This window comes from Ornithodoros turicata, chromosome 1, assembly GCF_037126465.1.
Source record: "Ornithodoros turicata isolate Travis chromosome 1, ASM3712646v1, whole genome shotgun sequence".
NCBI classification, from domain to species: domain Eukaryota; kingdom Metazoa; phylum Arthropoda; class Arachnida; order Ixodida; family Argasidae; genus Ornithodoros; species Ornithodoros turicata.
This window is the reverse complement of record NC_088201.1, coordinates 25,567,363-25,584,614: the sequence shown is the minus strand read 5'-3', so window position 1 is coordinate 25,584,614 and position 17,252 is coordinate 25,567,363. Positions and strand designations below refer to the sequence as shown.

Here is a 17,252-nt window from a genome sequence, read left to right as displayed (position 1 = left end):
AAGGCGCTAGTATATCAACAACATTAACGAGGGAAATGTGACAGTCTTAATTGACTCGGCTAGATGATGCCTTTCCTGCCAGGTGCTTTCCTTTTCCCGCACGATACGATGATACCACGACAGGAGCTGCATACGTACTCTGTTCAGTTTCAACGGACACCTGCCCGTATATGTTGGTGAGAAGAGGTCACACAAGTTGGTCACTCCTCGCCGCGTACGTATACGCCATTCATCTTGAAAGAGGACTGAACTAAATCGCACAATCTTCTACCGTCACCCAAAACTGAACAAGAACAGAAAGGAAGTCTCCTTCATACGTGAGCGCCGAACACTTCGAAGACAATATAAATGCATACATCAACAAGACGAACGTATATTATAGGTAAAGGTAAATAGCAACGCGAGACCAGATATGAATTAAGCAGCAGCAGTCCGCGAGAGCCATCTCTGCGACTCAAATGTTCCATAAATGTGTATAGCGCGTAAATGGTTTCTTTCAGCAGGTGTGCATCGTTAACTTTCCTGTCGATATCATGAAGACAAGGAGGGACAAGCGCAATATAAGCGCCTTTCGTGGGGCCAGCATTTTTATCGCGTTATCGCTGTCCTATATGCGTGCAGTCATATTTAGGGGCATCCCCGTGAAGGCGCCTCACACGGCTGGCGGTCTCAGCACGTCTCGCACCTGGGAGGGATGGAACCCATACATGCATTGTCTTCTCAGGAGCGACATAAAATACTCGCACATCTCAAGAGAAGAAGTAAACCGTTTTCTCCGTCGAATTTTTTTGCTTTCTTTTTTTCTCGTTCGCGTATTCACAGCTCGACTGTTGCCGCGAGAAACGGGTTTCTTTGGATGCCCACCTGGTGGAAGAAATCCGAGTCACGCGATCCCTGAGGACGTGCTCCAAAACGTAACGATGGAGGAAAATTCCACCTTATTCCGTATTCACCTCGTGATGCCACGTCATAACTCTAATGGCAGTTTTTATGAACGTGAGATAATAATTCCGTAGGTCACTAAATGGCGTCAATTGGGACGAGAGGTGCAGTACACGTCGGACGCAGTATAATCAAGACGCGTCAAGTAAACCTCCTAAGATGAGCGTGCACCGAAAGGGTTGAGCTCAACCATCAGCAACCCTTTACTACAGCAGGAACCAGTAATAGAAAGTAAGACATTAATAGTTTCCTCTCGTTCTGCCTGTTATGCTTTCGACGATTGATTTATTACCTCAGAGAAGACAGCAACCTCAGAATCGCTGCGTACAGTTATTAGCCCCTTAAACTGAAGCCCCCTTTTCCGTGTCTACTTGCTTTCTTTCCGATTTCATGACTACAAAGCTATTCCATAAGTTGAGAGCCCTGCTGCAAGATTAAGACCTTGCGCACGTATACGGCTGATGTGCGGAGGAGCCGAACGCAGTATGGGCTCCGTTTTATTGCTCGCATGGGAAACCTTGATTATAAGAGAGATCATAATTAGCATCGCAAGAAGGTCGGTGTTAATGAGCTTCAACGCGTTTCGCGACTATCAAGAGTGAGACATCCAAAAGTGCCGCTGGTAGTTTCACACCTTCCTGTGTGTAAAGCCATTTATTTGGACACGGGTCCGCCACCTGTTCGCGTTGCCTGGACGCCATCTATCACGACGCGCAACAGGAAATTATAATTATGCAACGTAGCTTCTCTGCGTTTACTGGTACTGGGAATGATGACGAACAATGTGGCGACAACTGCAGCACTGGGACCAGACAATAGGCAATTATGGAACCTAGGTCGTTGATTAAATCGCACGCACGAGTCACGCTGCCACTTTAAATGCTAATGACGAGAAAATTTCCTCAAAGTGTGATGACCGCCTCCTCACGCTGTTACGCGCTCTGATATCAGACGAGGGACACCAGTTGCTCGAACCTTTTTCGTATTCCTGCTCGCAATATTTATTAAATGTTGTGCAGCCATATGGGTTGCACGCGGTGCCAAGCAAATCTTTGTGCCGGTTTGTGCACACGCTGAACGCGCTCAAAAGGCACGTAACTGGCAGGATGAAGAAAGTTGTTTAAAGACACAGTCCGCAGCATCGTCACAGTGTCACGTGCGGGAACAAAGATTGCACTGGTCAGTAGCGTGCTGGCTTGCTGAGCGCACGATCGCGGGTTCAGCCCACGTCACTGAAATTTTCCGCAGCCCTGTATTATACCTCGCGGCACGTGCAGCATGTAACCACACAAGTGTAGGCGGACTCGCCTTATGTGCATATCTACTCCCAATTATCATTATAATATGACTTCTCTTAATGACAGCACTGGCTCATTTCTGTTAATTGGTGTCCCCCATTAAGTCACAGTACTCAAGTGTCCACATTTTTAGATAGATGGGTAGAAATCCAGCGAACCGGTAGAATGTAGGAAGGGAGTTGCCTCAGGACAGAAGCCGCCGATATTTCGAACAGAGACTGTTCTTCTTCTGGGCCCAGAAGAAGAACAGTCTCTGTTCGAAATATCGGCGGCTTCTGTCCTGAGGCAACTCCCTTCCCACATTTTTAGATGTTCGGTATATTTGTGCATTCCTGTTTGTAGAGCACGTATCATATACTTGGGCGGTTAAGCGTTTCAACATTTCGTCGTACTCGAACATCAATATGTGTCCTCGATAAGAACGAAATTCAAGTTCGTACATGCTGGTTCACATTAGCGCAATGGTCGAGGCACATGACTGCAGTGTGCAGTATTTGGTCGTGCCTCCCTGTAGGCGTATTGTCATAAAATTATATGCGCCGGGTACAACATTTGCAATCCGAGACAGGACAGCGCGTCAGCGTCATTGAGTGCTAGACCTCACGTCGAGTTTCATGACTGTGTACAGAATCCAGGCGGGTGAAGGTCTTTTGAAGTATCACACGACAAATCGATATGTATATTTCGAAAGTTGTTTTGGGGCTGTGAACTTGCCATCGTAATTCTTGAAATACTAAATTTAAAAAGTTGGCTAACTGGCTACCTCATTTTAAAATATACATATTCCACTGCACGACCATACGCAACCGGCCTCGGTGGCTCAGTCGGTAGCGTGTTCGCCTTCTGATCGCGGGTTCGAACCCGGCCGAGGACGCCAACAACTTGGTGGCAGGGTACAAGTTGCTTAGACACACCGTCTTCCGCGAGGGACGTTAAATACGGGGTGCCGTCTAGTGAGCTTTCATCGCACGTTAATGAACCCTCAGGTGGGCAAAAGCAATCCACAGACCGACCGCTGTGGCGTCGCTCATGATCTCAGTTGTCTCGCGAAGTCAACCCCCAGTTACGTATTATTATTAAAAACGACCATAAGCATGAAGTGTTGAGTGGCTCCAGGAGCGTACACAACTATGCCATGAACGTCTAAAGCATACACCGATGAGCTACGAACAAAACGAGGCAATTTTACGTCTTTACTACGCATGTATTTCACAAAGTATACATATTGTTGGCTTCATAATTTCCGCAGACCCAAAGCGTTGTCCGACAGAAGCTCCACGGCGCACGACCTGGGACTCCATAGAGCTTATATTCAAGACGAGGCATAGCGCATCTGTTTCGCACCTAAGCGGTACATTGTGAATATGAGGGGCGTTTCATGAGCCTCATCAGTCGTCCCACTTGTACGCTTGTCGTCCCCTAACATCCGACCAACACAACAAAGTCGCCAACAAAGCAGGCTACTTCTGTCAAACCGCCAACAATGCACGCGAGGAGGTGTGAACGTCCACAATGTCAACCGGCGCTGAATGCGCTCGGCGCCTTCAAAACGGCCTGTGTTCATTAAGCTCCTATTGTGGGATTCTTTGCTGGATGGAATGTGCCACAGGGGCGTAACAGTTGACGATTGCACTCACGCCCAGCTGAACAGTAGAAACGTTTGCAAATGAGAATAGGCTGTCATTGTGATGGTCCTGCTGATTCGAGAATGGGGAGAAGGATTTGTCTCGTAACCTGCGTGTAATATGATAGTCGAATGGTGGTTCCCTTCCTAGCTGGGGCGTAGAAAAACGTGGCTGATTTACACCAGGGTGCGAATGTCTGTAACAGGGGACCGTAGTATATCGTGTGGAAAATGAAGGAAGTGGGTTCGTTACACGCTGTCGATATTGTGCTGTCGAGATTTGAGACCCGAACAGGCGGCTTTTGGAGACCGTGTATGACTTGACGAACGTCATCGCCTCACTCTCTCGAGCATTTTGACAGGCAGCCCAAGAAAATCAAAACAAGAAGCACGGTGACGGAAGCTTAGGGGATGTGTTTCACAAATTGCGTCGCAAAAATAGGTTAGCCGCACGTCTTCGCTGCTTCGCGCACAGTATTCCAACAGCGAAGACTCACGACAAAATCCTAATGTCATTTTGAATTTGCTGAGTGCAATACTGCAAATACTAATTAGACTTACAGACGACGAAAAATGTGTGAGAATAACGTGGAAGGTCCTTTAATAGAGCTACTTAAATACATACATCTAGCCGCTTTACGAACCCCGTCCTCAGTTGCATTAATAAGCGGGTGCGTGACTGCCTGTCCCAGCAAATTACGGTGAGAATGAGCACGGCTAGTGACACAGTGATGTGCAAGATGAACACCGGACGACCACATTTCGAGAGCGGGTCGACTCGCCAGCACTTTTAGAACCTGCTGTTTATTTAATCAGCGCTTCTTTCAGTCAGCCTCCTGTCACTGCCGCGAGACGAAGAGCTGGACTTCATCAGCTTGGATTGTATCCTCAGTCCACACTGCATTAGACGCGCTTTCCACGGAGTTGTAACTTCACGCATGCATCATGTCCAGAAAGAGGTTCTCTGTGGATTACAAACATCTTTCGTCCTCGTTGGTTTCTGTATGGATTTACTTTCTCAAAATAGGGCTTAATGTAGTACTTTTTCTTTGGCTACTCGTAGTAATGTTACGCGTGGTGTAGCATTTAAAAGTATATGTAGAAGGTTACATCATTTCCCATGTTCAGCGTAAATGCAAGTTCAATGACAGAGCAAAGTGTGCAGGGAATGCAATATCATTTTGTCCTACTGTTTCGCCATTGTTGTTTGATGTTAACCTGCAACAATACTCTTGGAATGTTTTTAATTTAGTTACCGTCGCTATTTAGGAAGGCATAGTTCGTTCTAAAAAAGTGGTTGGCGTTTCTTCCATCGTAGGGTATAGGATACCACTTCATGTTAGAAATTATTTCCATTGACTACTTTGCTAACGAAACGAGAGCATCTTTTTCGAACGAGGGCAGTAAAGTCAAGTGAGCTGTATTACATATTCCTCTATATTGAAAATCAGAAATTGCGAGAATTTTACGCATTTATAATAATACGCGTATAACCTCGACCTAGCAAAATCATTGTATCCACGTGCCATGATGTCATAAAATAAGGCTACCTAACACGTAACTGCCATTTGTGCTCGTATTTGTTGGCTGTGCTGCGAGTCAGTCAACGCCATTCAACTGATAGCGCCTCAAGCGCCTACTGCGACATCATGTCGACGTCCCTCTTCCAGACGTGACATCTTGATGTCATACAGGCGGTGTCCGTCTAGGTATACACGGCACAGACAGCAGCCCACAAATCATACAAAAGAATGAGTAACAAAACCAAGGAAAATCGTGACATCAGCCGACACTATAGCCGTTTTCAACCAAAGAACGCCCCCTTCTATATTGTTTAATCGTATATTGCAAGATGGAAATAGTGCTGTCAATAAACAAATATCAGATTAACAGTTGCTATTTCTTGGATAACTTGCTATACTATTGAACAAGACCGTTTAGGTGACTTATGTCGGGGAGCCAGGTGCACTTGTGCTGATCGATGTGGAGTGTAGGTGCCGGGCATATACACGCTTTACAATTTCACGCCAGGAACACATTCTTTTACTTTTTGTACCCTTGCAGGTAATCTTTTCTATGCTGCCGCCGTTCAACAATGAGTAGAGGAATGCCATATGGAGGTTAGCTTGTCGCAGTTGGTACCTGGCATGGGCGTGGGCGCTATTCTCTGATCTGCTGCGTTTTTCCTTTTCTTATTGCTGACAAAGTGCTTTATGGTTTTAGATCACTTTTAGACAACTATGCACAGCGACTTGTCAAGTTGTCAAGCAGCTTGTCCTGTCAAGCTTATAGCTATGCATTTACGGCCTCTTGCGTAACAGCATCTCGCTTTGCAATAAATAGGATCTTGTAGAAAGTTTGTGTTACAGGTGCAAATTATCAAGTAATGTTATATGCCTTCGCGAAGACGACACATCTGAATACACTACATGCATCGCGTTTCGATATCAGGTTCAGCATGGGACGCTTACGGAGGCAATCAAAGAATGTATCCGTGTTCCCTGCATGCCAGCGGCGGAAAATAGGATGTTTGCAGGAACAGCGATACTCCGTAACGGGCGCGGTTAAGAACGATGAAAAACGAAGCAACAGTGACGGGAGAGAGGGAGGATTAGGTTCCGAAAGTAGGCACCGCCTAGCACCCTTGGTGGACCACCCGGGAGCTCACGTGAACACGAAAAAAGCATTCCACCCCCGCGACTAAAAAACTTACTACGGCACAGGAAGCGGCGGAGACGGAACCTCACCGCTCAGATAATATAGAGATACGTGTATGTCGGGATGCCCCGTTATTTGATGCATGTTTTGCTGACCAGCTTAACGAACGCTGTTGCGTTTGCCTATCGCGCTTTGCACGCCATCGTGTACGCTCTATATCTCTTAACTTCTAGAATAGCGTATAAAACGTCATAAATTATTTTTATGTTCTTTTTCCGTTACACAATGTATGTTTTGTTGTGGTTGAAATAGGCTGTCGTCATTTCTTGCGGCCCATGAATAGAGACATCAGCATAGCAACAAATAACATTTTTTTGTTAAAGAGGAGTGCACGCTGTAAACCAAAGACAGAAAAAAACATAAAGAACAGGAAGACTTAAAATATGGGATCGAGAACTTTCTCTTAAAGGACTTACTTACCTTTTTACCTTTCATATTGACGTTACAAAGCTGAAAGCTTGTGTTGCAAGTGATATCATGGTACATCTTTATTATTATCTACACATTGCAAAACAAAAAAAGCCACTGTGCTTGAGCTTCTTTCTTTGTGCTCGTTCCTGAATTTCAGGCTTGCGCATTGAACGTCCAAACGTGGAAGAGGACATGTTGCAGCCGCCTTCAGTATACAGGACACCATGGTACACGAATGAACAGCCCATTTTCAAATTATTTTTGAATTTAATCTGTCGTTTAATTCAGCCGTGTAACTTGGGCTTTTTTGTACTTCGAACAGAGAAGCAGTGGGACACGGTCCCGGCACGCATCTATTTTAATCGGCAACGGGCTTGTATTTAAAAAACATGGTAATCCCACATTATTATTTGCAAAAGCTTGCGCCTACAGCATGTGATAGGCGACACGCCTGAGGCGACGCTGCGAAGAGCCCTAGCAAAAATTCCCGGTATACCCGGTATACCCTGTGCCACTTCCAATGAGCTACAGCAGAGACCAGAGAGTCCTTTACATGTACTGGGGACGCAAGAAAAAGCACAGCGCACAGAAAGCGCACTACGCGTCTATGCACGAGGCATCACAAGCAACCATCTTGCACGTATAAGGTGACACATTGAAAGTTTCAATTCTTCAAAGCGATCGCTCCTTGCCACCAAGCTCTACTGAAAAACACAGGCGTCAACGGCCCTGCATCCCTCGTGGACACTAACGCATTTGTATGACAGCGCATGGTGTGTATACCATCGAAAGGCAGTTCCCATCTTGCCGTACAGCAACAGTACTTCCTATCTGTGATGGAGAGCCACCATAATAGGACATAAATTTTAACGGCTGGGTCGATGAGAGCGTCTGGGTCTGCGTCTACATTTGTTGTACAACAGCACATCAGAGAAGGAATGACACGGCTGTCCCACAGAACATCAACGACGACAGCGGAATTGGTAACCCCTACAGCTGGCAATGCTGTACGGCCACACACCAGTTACCACAGCCCACAGGCCTGCGCAATGGGTCACATACTGCTATTCAAAGGCCAGTCGCCAAGCCATAAGATCGTTCTCGGGAAGTGGCTGTATGGCGCCAATGAGTACGGAAATCCTCATAGAATATAAGAAATCTAGATATGTAGGCCGTGGCACATTAATTCAGTGGATTCCTGGACATAAAGGCATAAAGTGTAACGAAGCTTCGGATGAAGCGTATCTATCGTGAACGAAATGGCTAGGTGACATAGTTCCAAGCCAAACATGAATAGCCTGTTAAAATCGCTGACAGAGAACGTACGCTGAAGGCTATGATTGCAAAGAGACAGTCGCTCATCCTTGCTACATCAAAGCGACCTGGAGCTTAAATTCGATGTTGCGTCCAGCTTACCTCAACCTATATGCAGACACTTCCACACCGGATTTCCTTGAACGTCCCGTATGGTGAACGGTTTCTCCAAAGCTGGGAGGGCTGGCTCTGCAAGCTGTTCAGTGTGTGGTGGAGAACACGGAGCACATCCTCATGGCATTGCACAAGATACGCCTCCAAAAGGGCTAGACTGAAATCTGCTCTCGACCTGTTGGACAATGCAAACATCGACATATAGTAAAGGCGCTCGGTGTTTGGGAACCAAAGAAGAGGGACGCGGTGTTCTTGGCATACGTAAACATCACCTTGAGTTGTGCTATGGAGACAAACTATTAGGCTCATGTGCAATTCCTGTTTAGTTCCTTTTTTTTTTCGTATTGTTTGTTTGTCGTTTGTTGCGTTAGCGCGTTGCGTAGGATGAGATAGGTTGTATAGGATGCAGTTACATGCAGTTCGGGGAGGCGTATTTATAGTGCGGGAGAGGGTATGGTTGTTGGGGCAGCCACGTGGAGCAGTCATGTAGTATTTTTTTTTCTTCTTTTCTGTGTTAGTGAATGTGAGGGAGTAGCATTACGGGAGTAGCACAATTAGTCGGGTGACGATTTCAATACCTCTTTTTTAACACTCAAATAGCATCGAATAGCCATGCAAACGCTCCCCTGGAGAAACGTCTAGTAGCTCAGGAGTGTCATCTGCCAGGGAAACAGCGACCTTTGATAAGCATCACACCGTCAAACAGGAACACCTACAGAGTAACATGTCTGCCGGTAGTTTGAATACCGCTCCTGAGCCGTTTATCTCCAATCTCGCATTCCCAGGTGCGGAACGCACATGCCATATAGGAACTTCTGGTATCTTTTCTGTAACAGTTTTTGCGTGCTTGTCAAACGGTGCACTGGAACCGTTAAAGAGAGAGAGAGAGAAAAAAGAAAAGAGAATGAGAAAAATAAGAAGAAAGTCGATATCTTTGTAAACTTCCCCCTAACATGTTTTAAGTTGTTCAACCCTTAATAAACGCCCTCTTTATTAGTAGGTTAGTAGCCCGCATCTAATTTATTTTGTTTTCTTGTGTATCTAGCTGTCGCGAAGGCCAACAACATCGCACCAGCTATCACCACCGGTATACTATGTGCTCTCGAATCTAATGCGTACCTATACGCAATCAGTAAGTCTGTCACTGGATAGTGGTTCTTAGAGTTAATTTGAGAAAGGAACACTAAAACTCTCGAACAAGAGAAATATTTGGGTGCATGCTCCTTATATGCGGCGAGACATATAAGCATTTGGATTCAAGACATGTATGACAGCTTCTTCGTTTCCTAGAATTATCAAACTGCAGATCCAGCCCATATGGTCTCAGTGAGAGTTAACCGGTGCATTTCTAGAAAACAACAAGACGCCATCCGTGGGTACGTGTCGCCTTCTGAGTGAAAAATTGTGTTACAAATACGGTCGCCCAGGTCGCTGCATTCAAGATGGAGTTGCCATCCTACAGAGCAGAGCACTTTCGAGGGAAAAGCAATATTAACAATATTACATCATTATGTACAGTTGTACTAATGCTGCACTGCTGTACATCTGTTTCCCGGACCCGCGTTCCGTATCCGACTCGTCCGCTTCGTAACGTGACATACCACTTTCTCTATATTTCATGGTAAAGAACACTTCATTACAGCATATCAATGTACTCATGTCTTCGACACGTTAAGGCATTATCTATTCATTACTGTACGGTGAGGTGTACAGGCAAATGACTTTCCTTGTCCTGAGCTGCCCATTATTGCTGTTGCAATTGGTGTTGTTTGCGTTCGAATATCAGTGGCTGCAAAGTTTCGGCTTGCTCCTCGAGGAAGGGGCGCTTCCACCAAGAGGTTGGGGTTCGAAACACAAGCTTTATTGTGATGTATTACTACCTGGAGGATGGGACAAGTCGCAATGCTTGCGTTACAAAATAATACTGCCATCGCCCTAAAAACGAAGAGCAGGTGCTCATTTCGTTTACTTTTATTGTGATATTATTATGCTTTTTGCATAGCCATCTGTAGGATGGGACAAGCGCAATAGTTGCCCAAGTAACATTTAAAAAATACTACTGCCGATCGCCCTAAAATAGAAGAGCTTTATTGTGATGACGATGAGGATGGCGACGATAAAATCCCTCTCACAGCATTTCATTATTTTTTTCAGGCGAATGTTTCCCACCGTGCGAGTTTCATTTACGGGTGTGCAACCCGACGCCAGGTACATTGTCTTACTGGACATCGTTCCCGTGGACAACAAGCGGTATCGGTACGCGTACCACCGGTCCTCATGGCTGGTGGCTGGCAAGGCAGATCCACCTTCCCCTGCCCGCCTCTATCCTCATCCGGACTGTCCTTTCACTGGGGACCAGCTGAGGAAACAGGTCGTCTCCTTCGAGAAGGTCAAACTGACCAACAACGAGATGGACAAACAAGGACACGTAAGTGCTCTTTAACAGAATAGCCAATACTTCGTCGGGATCTTCATTTGTTAACGTGCACAACGTGTGCAACGTGAACAGATTTTAGGTAATGCACCAAATGTCCCACTACCGCACACGATCTGACACGGATCTGGATGTATCGCGAACGCCGGCACTACAGTAAAGTAAAACGAGCACTTATTCACTAAATGGCTGTCTCACACAGAGGAGTGAACATACCACGTCTTTGACTTAAGCTACTCACGTGCAAAAACTACGAAGCGTGTTTCGTATTTACGTGCACAGATCAAACTCAAGGCATCTAACGTCGTTAAGAGGAATTCATCGAGAACGCGGCGTGATTTACGGTCTCAGGTGTGATTTACTGATTGCGAGTGGTACATTTTGTCTTTGCGATAATACGATCATAAATACAGAGGACAGTTACTCTTTACAATGGTCTTCACAGGAAGTAAGGTGCTGTTCGAAAGACATATCGACGCTGACACAGAAGTGCCTGTTTTATGATTCCCAGAATGTGTTAAGCTGCAACCGTGCACGATACTTCTCTATAGACCTGCCATCAGGGTCACTAAGCAAGCACACTAACTCCAGATGTGACAGTGCTGTTGCCTCAATTATCAGCAGGGTATAAGTGTGAAATTTTTGTAGCGTCTGAATTCGGCAGAGGAAAGAGGGAAGCTATTAGGAAAAGGAATGCTTTTACAGAGACAGTCGATATTTTTCAGTCACTTAAATGTTACGATTACACAGTGCTATTCTGTGAAGAATGAAAAATGCGAAGCAAAATACAGTTTTCACATTCGTGTTCTCTAACTGGCAATGTTGTATATCACCCCATGTCATAGTCACGATTTATCTGTTGTTGTTGACGATGCTGTTTTAACAGCCCCTGGCAAAGTACAAGTGTTCGGTGAAGCGCAACTATATAGTGCTGATGTTCTTCGCTGCCTGCTGGGAACTGAATCCTATAGAAAGCATTTAGTCCACGCATCAACATTGCAATTGCACTGGGGATTAGATCGGGTAATGCGCCAGAAAATGGAATCAGCCAGCGTGGAAGGTTCTTATATGTCGGCCATTTTCAGCTAATACCTCCGGAACGCGTCTGCGCGAAAGCTTAGTTCCTGATTGCGCTGGCATTTCAAATATGTTGACCAAAGAAAGGACGCAGCTGTAATGCGATTGTCACGCGAGCTTTTCCGTCGGAGGACGCGTTGTGGGGTGTAATTCCCAGTTTGCATATTTATAAGCGCCTGCCACGAAACCTATTATCCGAGGGTCATTGCAACGCTAGCTGCCTGACTCTCTGACATGCCAGAACGAGCAGAAGACGACCGAGATGACTTGGAGACGTGACGGAGCATGCGCATTCTCAAGAGTCCTCCTTCCTGTGACATATCCGAAGATGATACAAGCGACGCAGCGGCGAACAACAAACTGTCAAGAGGAGCGACTTTGACGAAAATGGATGCTCGTCGGAGTCGAATTCCTGCCGATTCATGGGACACGCGCGGCACGTCGCCTGTCCGCCACGCAACTGCGAGAACAATGCCCAAACGCTGCCCTACAAACACTGAAGGCGACTTTGGTGGCACGCACCTCAGCTCGGGCTGCCACGTTCCAACACCGAAGCACTCGCTTAAAAAAAAGAAGGAAAGAAACAAGCCAGTAACGACTGTTGTCCTTTATGGATGAGCCTGTTGTGGTCTTCGTAATTGCCCGAACGCCCAGTACACATACGATCAACATGGATTTATTGTTTTTACCTCCGGTGTGCAAATGGAAGACTTAAAGAAACATTATTTTACAAGTTTTTAGGGAAACCTCTTTCGAGGACCAAAACTGCTGTAATACTACTCCACCACCGCTAGGCCGCGTTCCAAGACACGGTCCAAGGCAGACTGCGTTAACGAAGGTGCTCTCGCCCTAAAAAGGAGAGTCAGGATCACTTTTGACCCCCTCCACCGCGTATGCGAATTTGAAGGAAAAGTAGCTCGCAAACATGATAAGGTAACGGGATGACCTTCATGAGGCAATAAATTTCATCCACCGTGTGTATGTGTATCGTACGTGATCGATTACTTGAAGGGTGACGTAACACAACTGTCCAAGAACGGCAGTGGACGAAAAGTACAGAGACGAGACACGAAGAATCAAGTGCACACACAGAGCGCGTCTCTGCGCTGTTTTTACGTAGTTATGTACCAACTTGCAAAAATCTCCGCCTTAACGAAAAGTAAGCCAGTGCCGCGGTGGCGGGAATCGAACCCTCACCTCTGTCATGCTGCCATTACACCACGCCGACTTCGTGCTTTCATCAACACACCCCTCGTCAGAAAGACACACATTCACTTTGGTACACACATTCACATCCTCTCTTACATTTTATTCTCTGCGCTCTCATATTCACACACAGACTTACAAACCGTGGCATGCGACAATTTCTCAAAGGGCTCGGTCACCAAATGTTCTCTGCCAAGGCACAACCGTTAAAAAAAAAAAAAGAAGAAGACCCGGCATGATTAGCTTCTGAATCTCACAGATACCTGGCACGTTATGTGCGTAACTAAAACTGAGCTCCTGTTACCAATTTTTAATGTACAACGCCAGCAGCACGACCAAGCTGCTGTATAGAGCGCGCATTGTGGTGCTTAATTAGCAGTTTGCGTACTTATGAACACCTGGTACAAATATACTGCACAGCACTTGCAAATACGTACCAAGTTTCGTGGCTTGTCACTTCATAGCCCCCATGCTGTTCAATGTGCTCTCCTCATTGCACCTGTCGGCAGAATGCGAGATAGAAAGATAAGAGATGTTCTCGCAGTCGTTGTTACACATGTAGAAAAAAAGTAAAAGAAATGTGTCGAAATATGATATCAATGGGTTTTCGACTCTAACAATACTCTTACTGTGTTCCCATTTTCCCACCAGATTGTACTCAACTCCATGCACAAGTATCAGCCTCGCATACATCTGGTGAAAAGGAGGCATAGCGCTCCCAACGCACCTGTGACCGATTTGGAATCGGAACAGTTTCGAACTTACGTTTTCCCGGAGACAGTCTTCACGGCGGTCACTGCCTACCAGAATCAACTAGTAGGTACAACTTGACATGATGAATTCTGCCTAGACGCACGTAGGTGATGACATACGTTAAGCAGAAGTGCTCTAGATATTGTTGAGTATTGTAATGGTTCTTTCATGGCGGAGTTCTTCTTGTGTGGTGAACATTTATAAAGCCTCGAAAAATATGCATGCATGCAATGCATGTTTGATGTGTTGTGTTGAAAAGAAAAGAAGAAGAAAACACAAATTACACTATCTGTCTCATTATTATTTCTATTATCCTTGACAGATCACAAAACTAAAGATAGACAGCAACCCTTTTGCGAAAGGGTTCCGGGATTCGTCAAGGCTAACTGAACTCGAAAGGTGAGATTGACGATGCCGTTCTTGACTTCGCATAATTATTCGTGAAGCCTGTATCAGTTATTTTCCCGGTTAATGTACTCTTTATCTCACGCACGGCGTTTCATTTTCCCTTCAAGTCAGTCACTTAGGTAGCCCTCGAACACGGTATGTCGGTATCTTCCAAGGCGACTGTTGACTTTAACGACTCGAGATGCGGAGATATCGTACAGATTTTTTTAAACGTAGCCGGCGCGGCTTAACGTTGAAGTGTAGTTGCCGAAGACATACATGAGGACCTATAAAACGCAAACTATTTTGAGGAAAGGTTGAAGCTATGGTGCCTCTAGTGGGGCTGTAAAATAAATCACAGAATAACACGGTCGAAGGCAATCGTGTGAAACACGGCGTTGACGCCAGTTTAGAGAATGCTGGCTGGTCTATCAAAGTGAAATAAATTATAGCGAACATCTGTTCTAAAAGGGAGTAATTATTTGTGTTGTGCCGTCCTCCTAGATTCTTTTCGTCGTGCTCAGTTGCAAGCTGTTTAAGTACTGTCCTGGGGCCCCTGACAAAACGGAAAACGGAGGAGAGATCGGTTCCATGATAAGACAGACCTGTCGAGGCGACATGCTAGGCTCTTTCAGGGTTATGTACAACATAAAGACACATGCCCCCTGGTGCTGCGACGCTTGTTTGCAGGAGTCTGTGCGGGGCACTGCTATGTGTGTGTTATCAATGTTGCATGTTGAATACATGCCTTCTCTTCGTATTTTCAGGGAAACTATGGAGTCGCTGATCACGGACCATCCCTTCGCGCGGTCACCTTTGCGGACGTTTCTCGAAAATGGTGGCGATCCAGAGACGGCAGCATACCTCCACGAGAAGGGTCTGTTAAGCGGACTAGGGCCTTCAGCAGCCGTCGCTGCGAGGGCATCCTTGCTGTGGAAGCCGCCTGGACTGGAGCTGTATGGCCAACCAGGTTCCCTGTATTCGCTGGCGGGCGTTCGTGCTGCTCCAGCGGCTGGCACGATCCCACCGCACTTGTGGTCACAATGGGCGGCGGCAGCAGCAGCCGGAGGTGCCCTTCCACCACACCTGGCTGCTCTTCTGAACAGCACAGCGCCGAGTGCCAGTCTCTTCCACCCTGTGCTACGACCGGCCACAGCAACGCATGGTGACGCACTGCATCCGCTTGGCTTGTATCGCTATGCCCCTTACTTCTACCCTAAGAAGGACAGTCCATCGGCAACAGCATCCCCATCTTCAACACCCGAAGCGTCAGATGCCGCGCCCAATCCTCCGCCCACTTCATCAGGAGGGTTTCGCTCCTAACACATGCTATTTATGGACTCCAGCGAGTTAGGGATGTTAAGGGTGGCTGTCGTCTTGCTTATTTATGGACATTGTCTTTCAGCCACGAGTGATGAGCGAATAGCCCTCTAAGACAGGCCACATATCTAACGCAAGAAGGAATCTCACTGCTTACACCCAGTGCAGTGGCATGCCAGAATGCAGTTCATCATGTCCTTAGCAGAGGTTACTCAATCTTCGCGGTATACCAGAGTACCAGACGCACTACTTGAAAATCTGTTCAGAGTCGTTTAGCTTTCTATCATCCACTATGGAACTTCTAGAGAGGCCATTGAGTTCTGTTGGATGACCATGTGAAAACTTATTTATTTCCCTGTATGAAACACCTAGGTCCTCACGATAAATTCCACTCCATGTTCGACATGACGCTAGTTGCTTGTGAGTGTGCAACTGTACATATTACTTTCGTATCGTACGAAAACTGTGAAAAGGCATGCTATTTCTGTAATTTATTTGCATTTATTGAAATATGCATTAATTTACTGTATGCCATATGTACATGGATTGATGGAGTTGTAAAATGTTTGTATAAATAATTTTAAAGCGTAAACAATAAATGTGTCTTTCTTCGCAAGGAAATGGAAGCATCCGACATATTCCATGGATATGCATAGAGGTTATACCACATGCAGAATTATCGACGGTAAACGCGGTATCTGTTCCTCATTTCGCGTCTCCAAGCCATGCAAAACAACATCGCAAGTATAGGTACGAGTCACAATTCAAACACCCATTGTCGTCATATGTAGCTCCTTCCATCTGCTCATGTGTAGCCCTCAGCGGATGAGCTCTCGGGCGCTTTTTCCCATCATTTGTTACAACCGCAATTGAGTTTCCGTAATATTTTAGCGGAACGTATTTTATGAAGGCATGAAAAGACATTTGAAAATCCTTCCTTACCGGTATTTCGCTAGGATTTTGTTTTGCCGACAGTTTCCACGGAAATGGCAAGCGCAAATTCTTACTGTGACCTGAACCAACCTGAACCAACCTGTGACCTTACCAAACCTGAACACCTATGTTTCGTTAACAGATATCAGTAAGGTGGTAAGCTATAGCTTACCACCTTACTGATATCTGTTAACGAAACATAGGTGTTCAGGTTACGTCAACACCCGAAACTTCTTGGGAAACGAAAATTATACTACATGCATAGTTGAAAAAGAAGTGATAGTAGTGGTGAAAGAATGGTTAAAAAGCAAGCGAGCTGGTGACGAAGGTCGATAACGAAAAACCCGAGACTATATATATAGCGACGACCTTGTTTCGTGCGCGTTTTTTCTTACCGTCCCTATCTCGGGTTTTTCGTGATGTAAGTGTGGTACTTGTCTTGGTGTGGTGGGAATAAGCTTGATACCACGGAAACGAACGTGCGACCAAATATGTCATGCCAGAAATGCCACAGGGGTGAGAACCAATACATGAAGACCCGAGAAAATATTTTGTACGTGATCCATGATGGGACAAGCCTGAGCGTGGGCTACACGAAATACACAACGAAGCTTTTGAGCTTCCTCTTCTCTTCGTCCTCTTCTTTTGTTTTGCAATGCACAGCCACCCAGGACTCTTCAATTGCTCTGTGAACTGCTTTACCCATTTCACTTCGTTCTCA

The 17,252-nt window shown here is 45.9% G+C and overlaps 1 protein-coding gene across 2 annotated transcripts in view; it reads left to right on the top strand.

Moving 5' to 3' along the window:
- The window catches only part of LOC135377693 (T-box transcription factor TBX20-like), a 108,505-nt gene extending 92,623 nt beyond the window's left edge, over positions 1–15,882 (top strand). For both annotated transcript variants that reach the window (XM_064610291.1, XM_064610289.1), the window contains exons 3-6: positions 10,576–10,849; positions 13,790–13,954; positions 14,214–14,290; positions 15,046–15,882. In XM_064610291.1, coding sequence (XP_064466361.1) covers positions 10,576–10,849; positions 13,790–13,954; positions 14,214–14,290; positions 15,046–15,601 — 1,072 coding nt within the window. In that variant the 3' untranslated portion in view covers positions 15,602–15,882. The remainder of the gene's footprint in view (positions 1–10,575; positions 10,850–13,789; positions 13,955–14,213; positions 14,291–15,045) is intronic.
- The last annotated feature ends 1,370 nt before the right edge of the window (positions 15,883–17,252 follow it).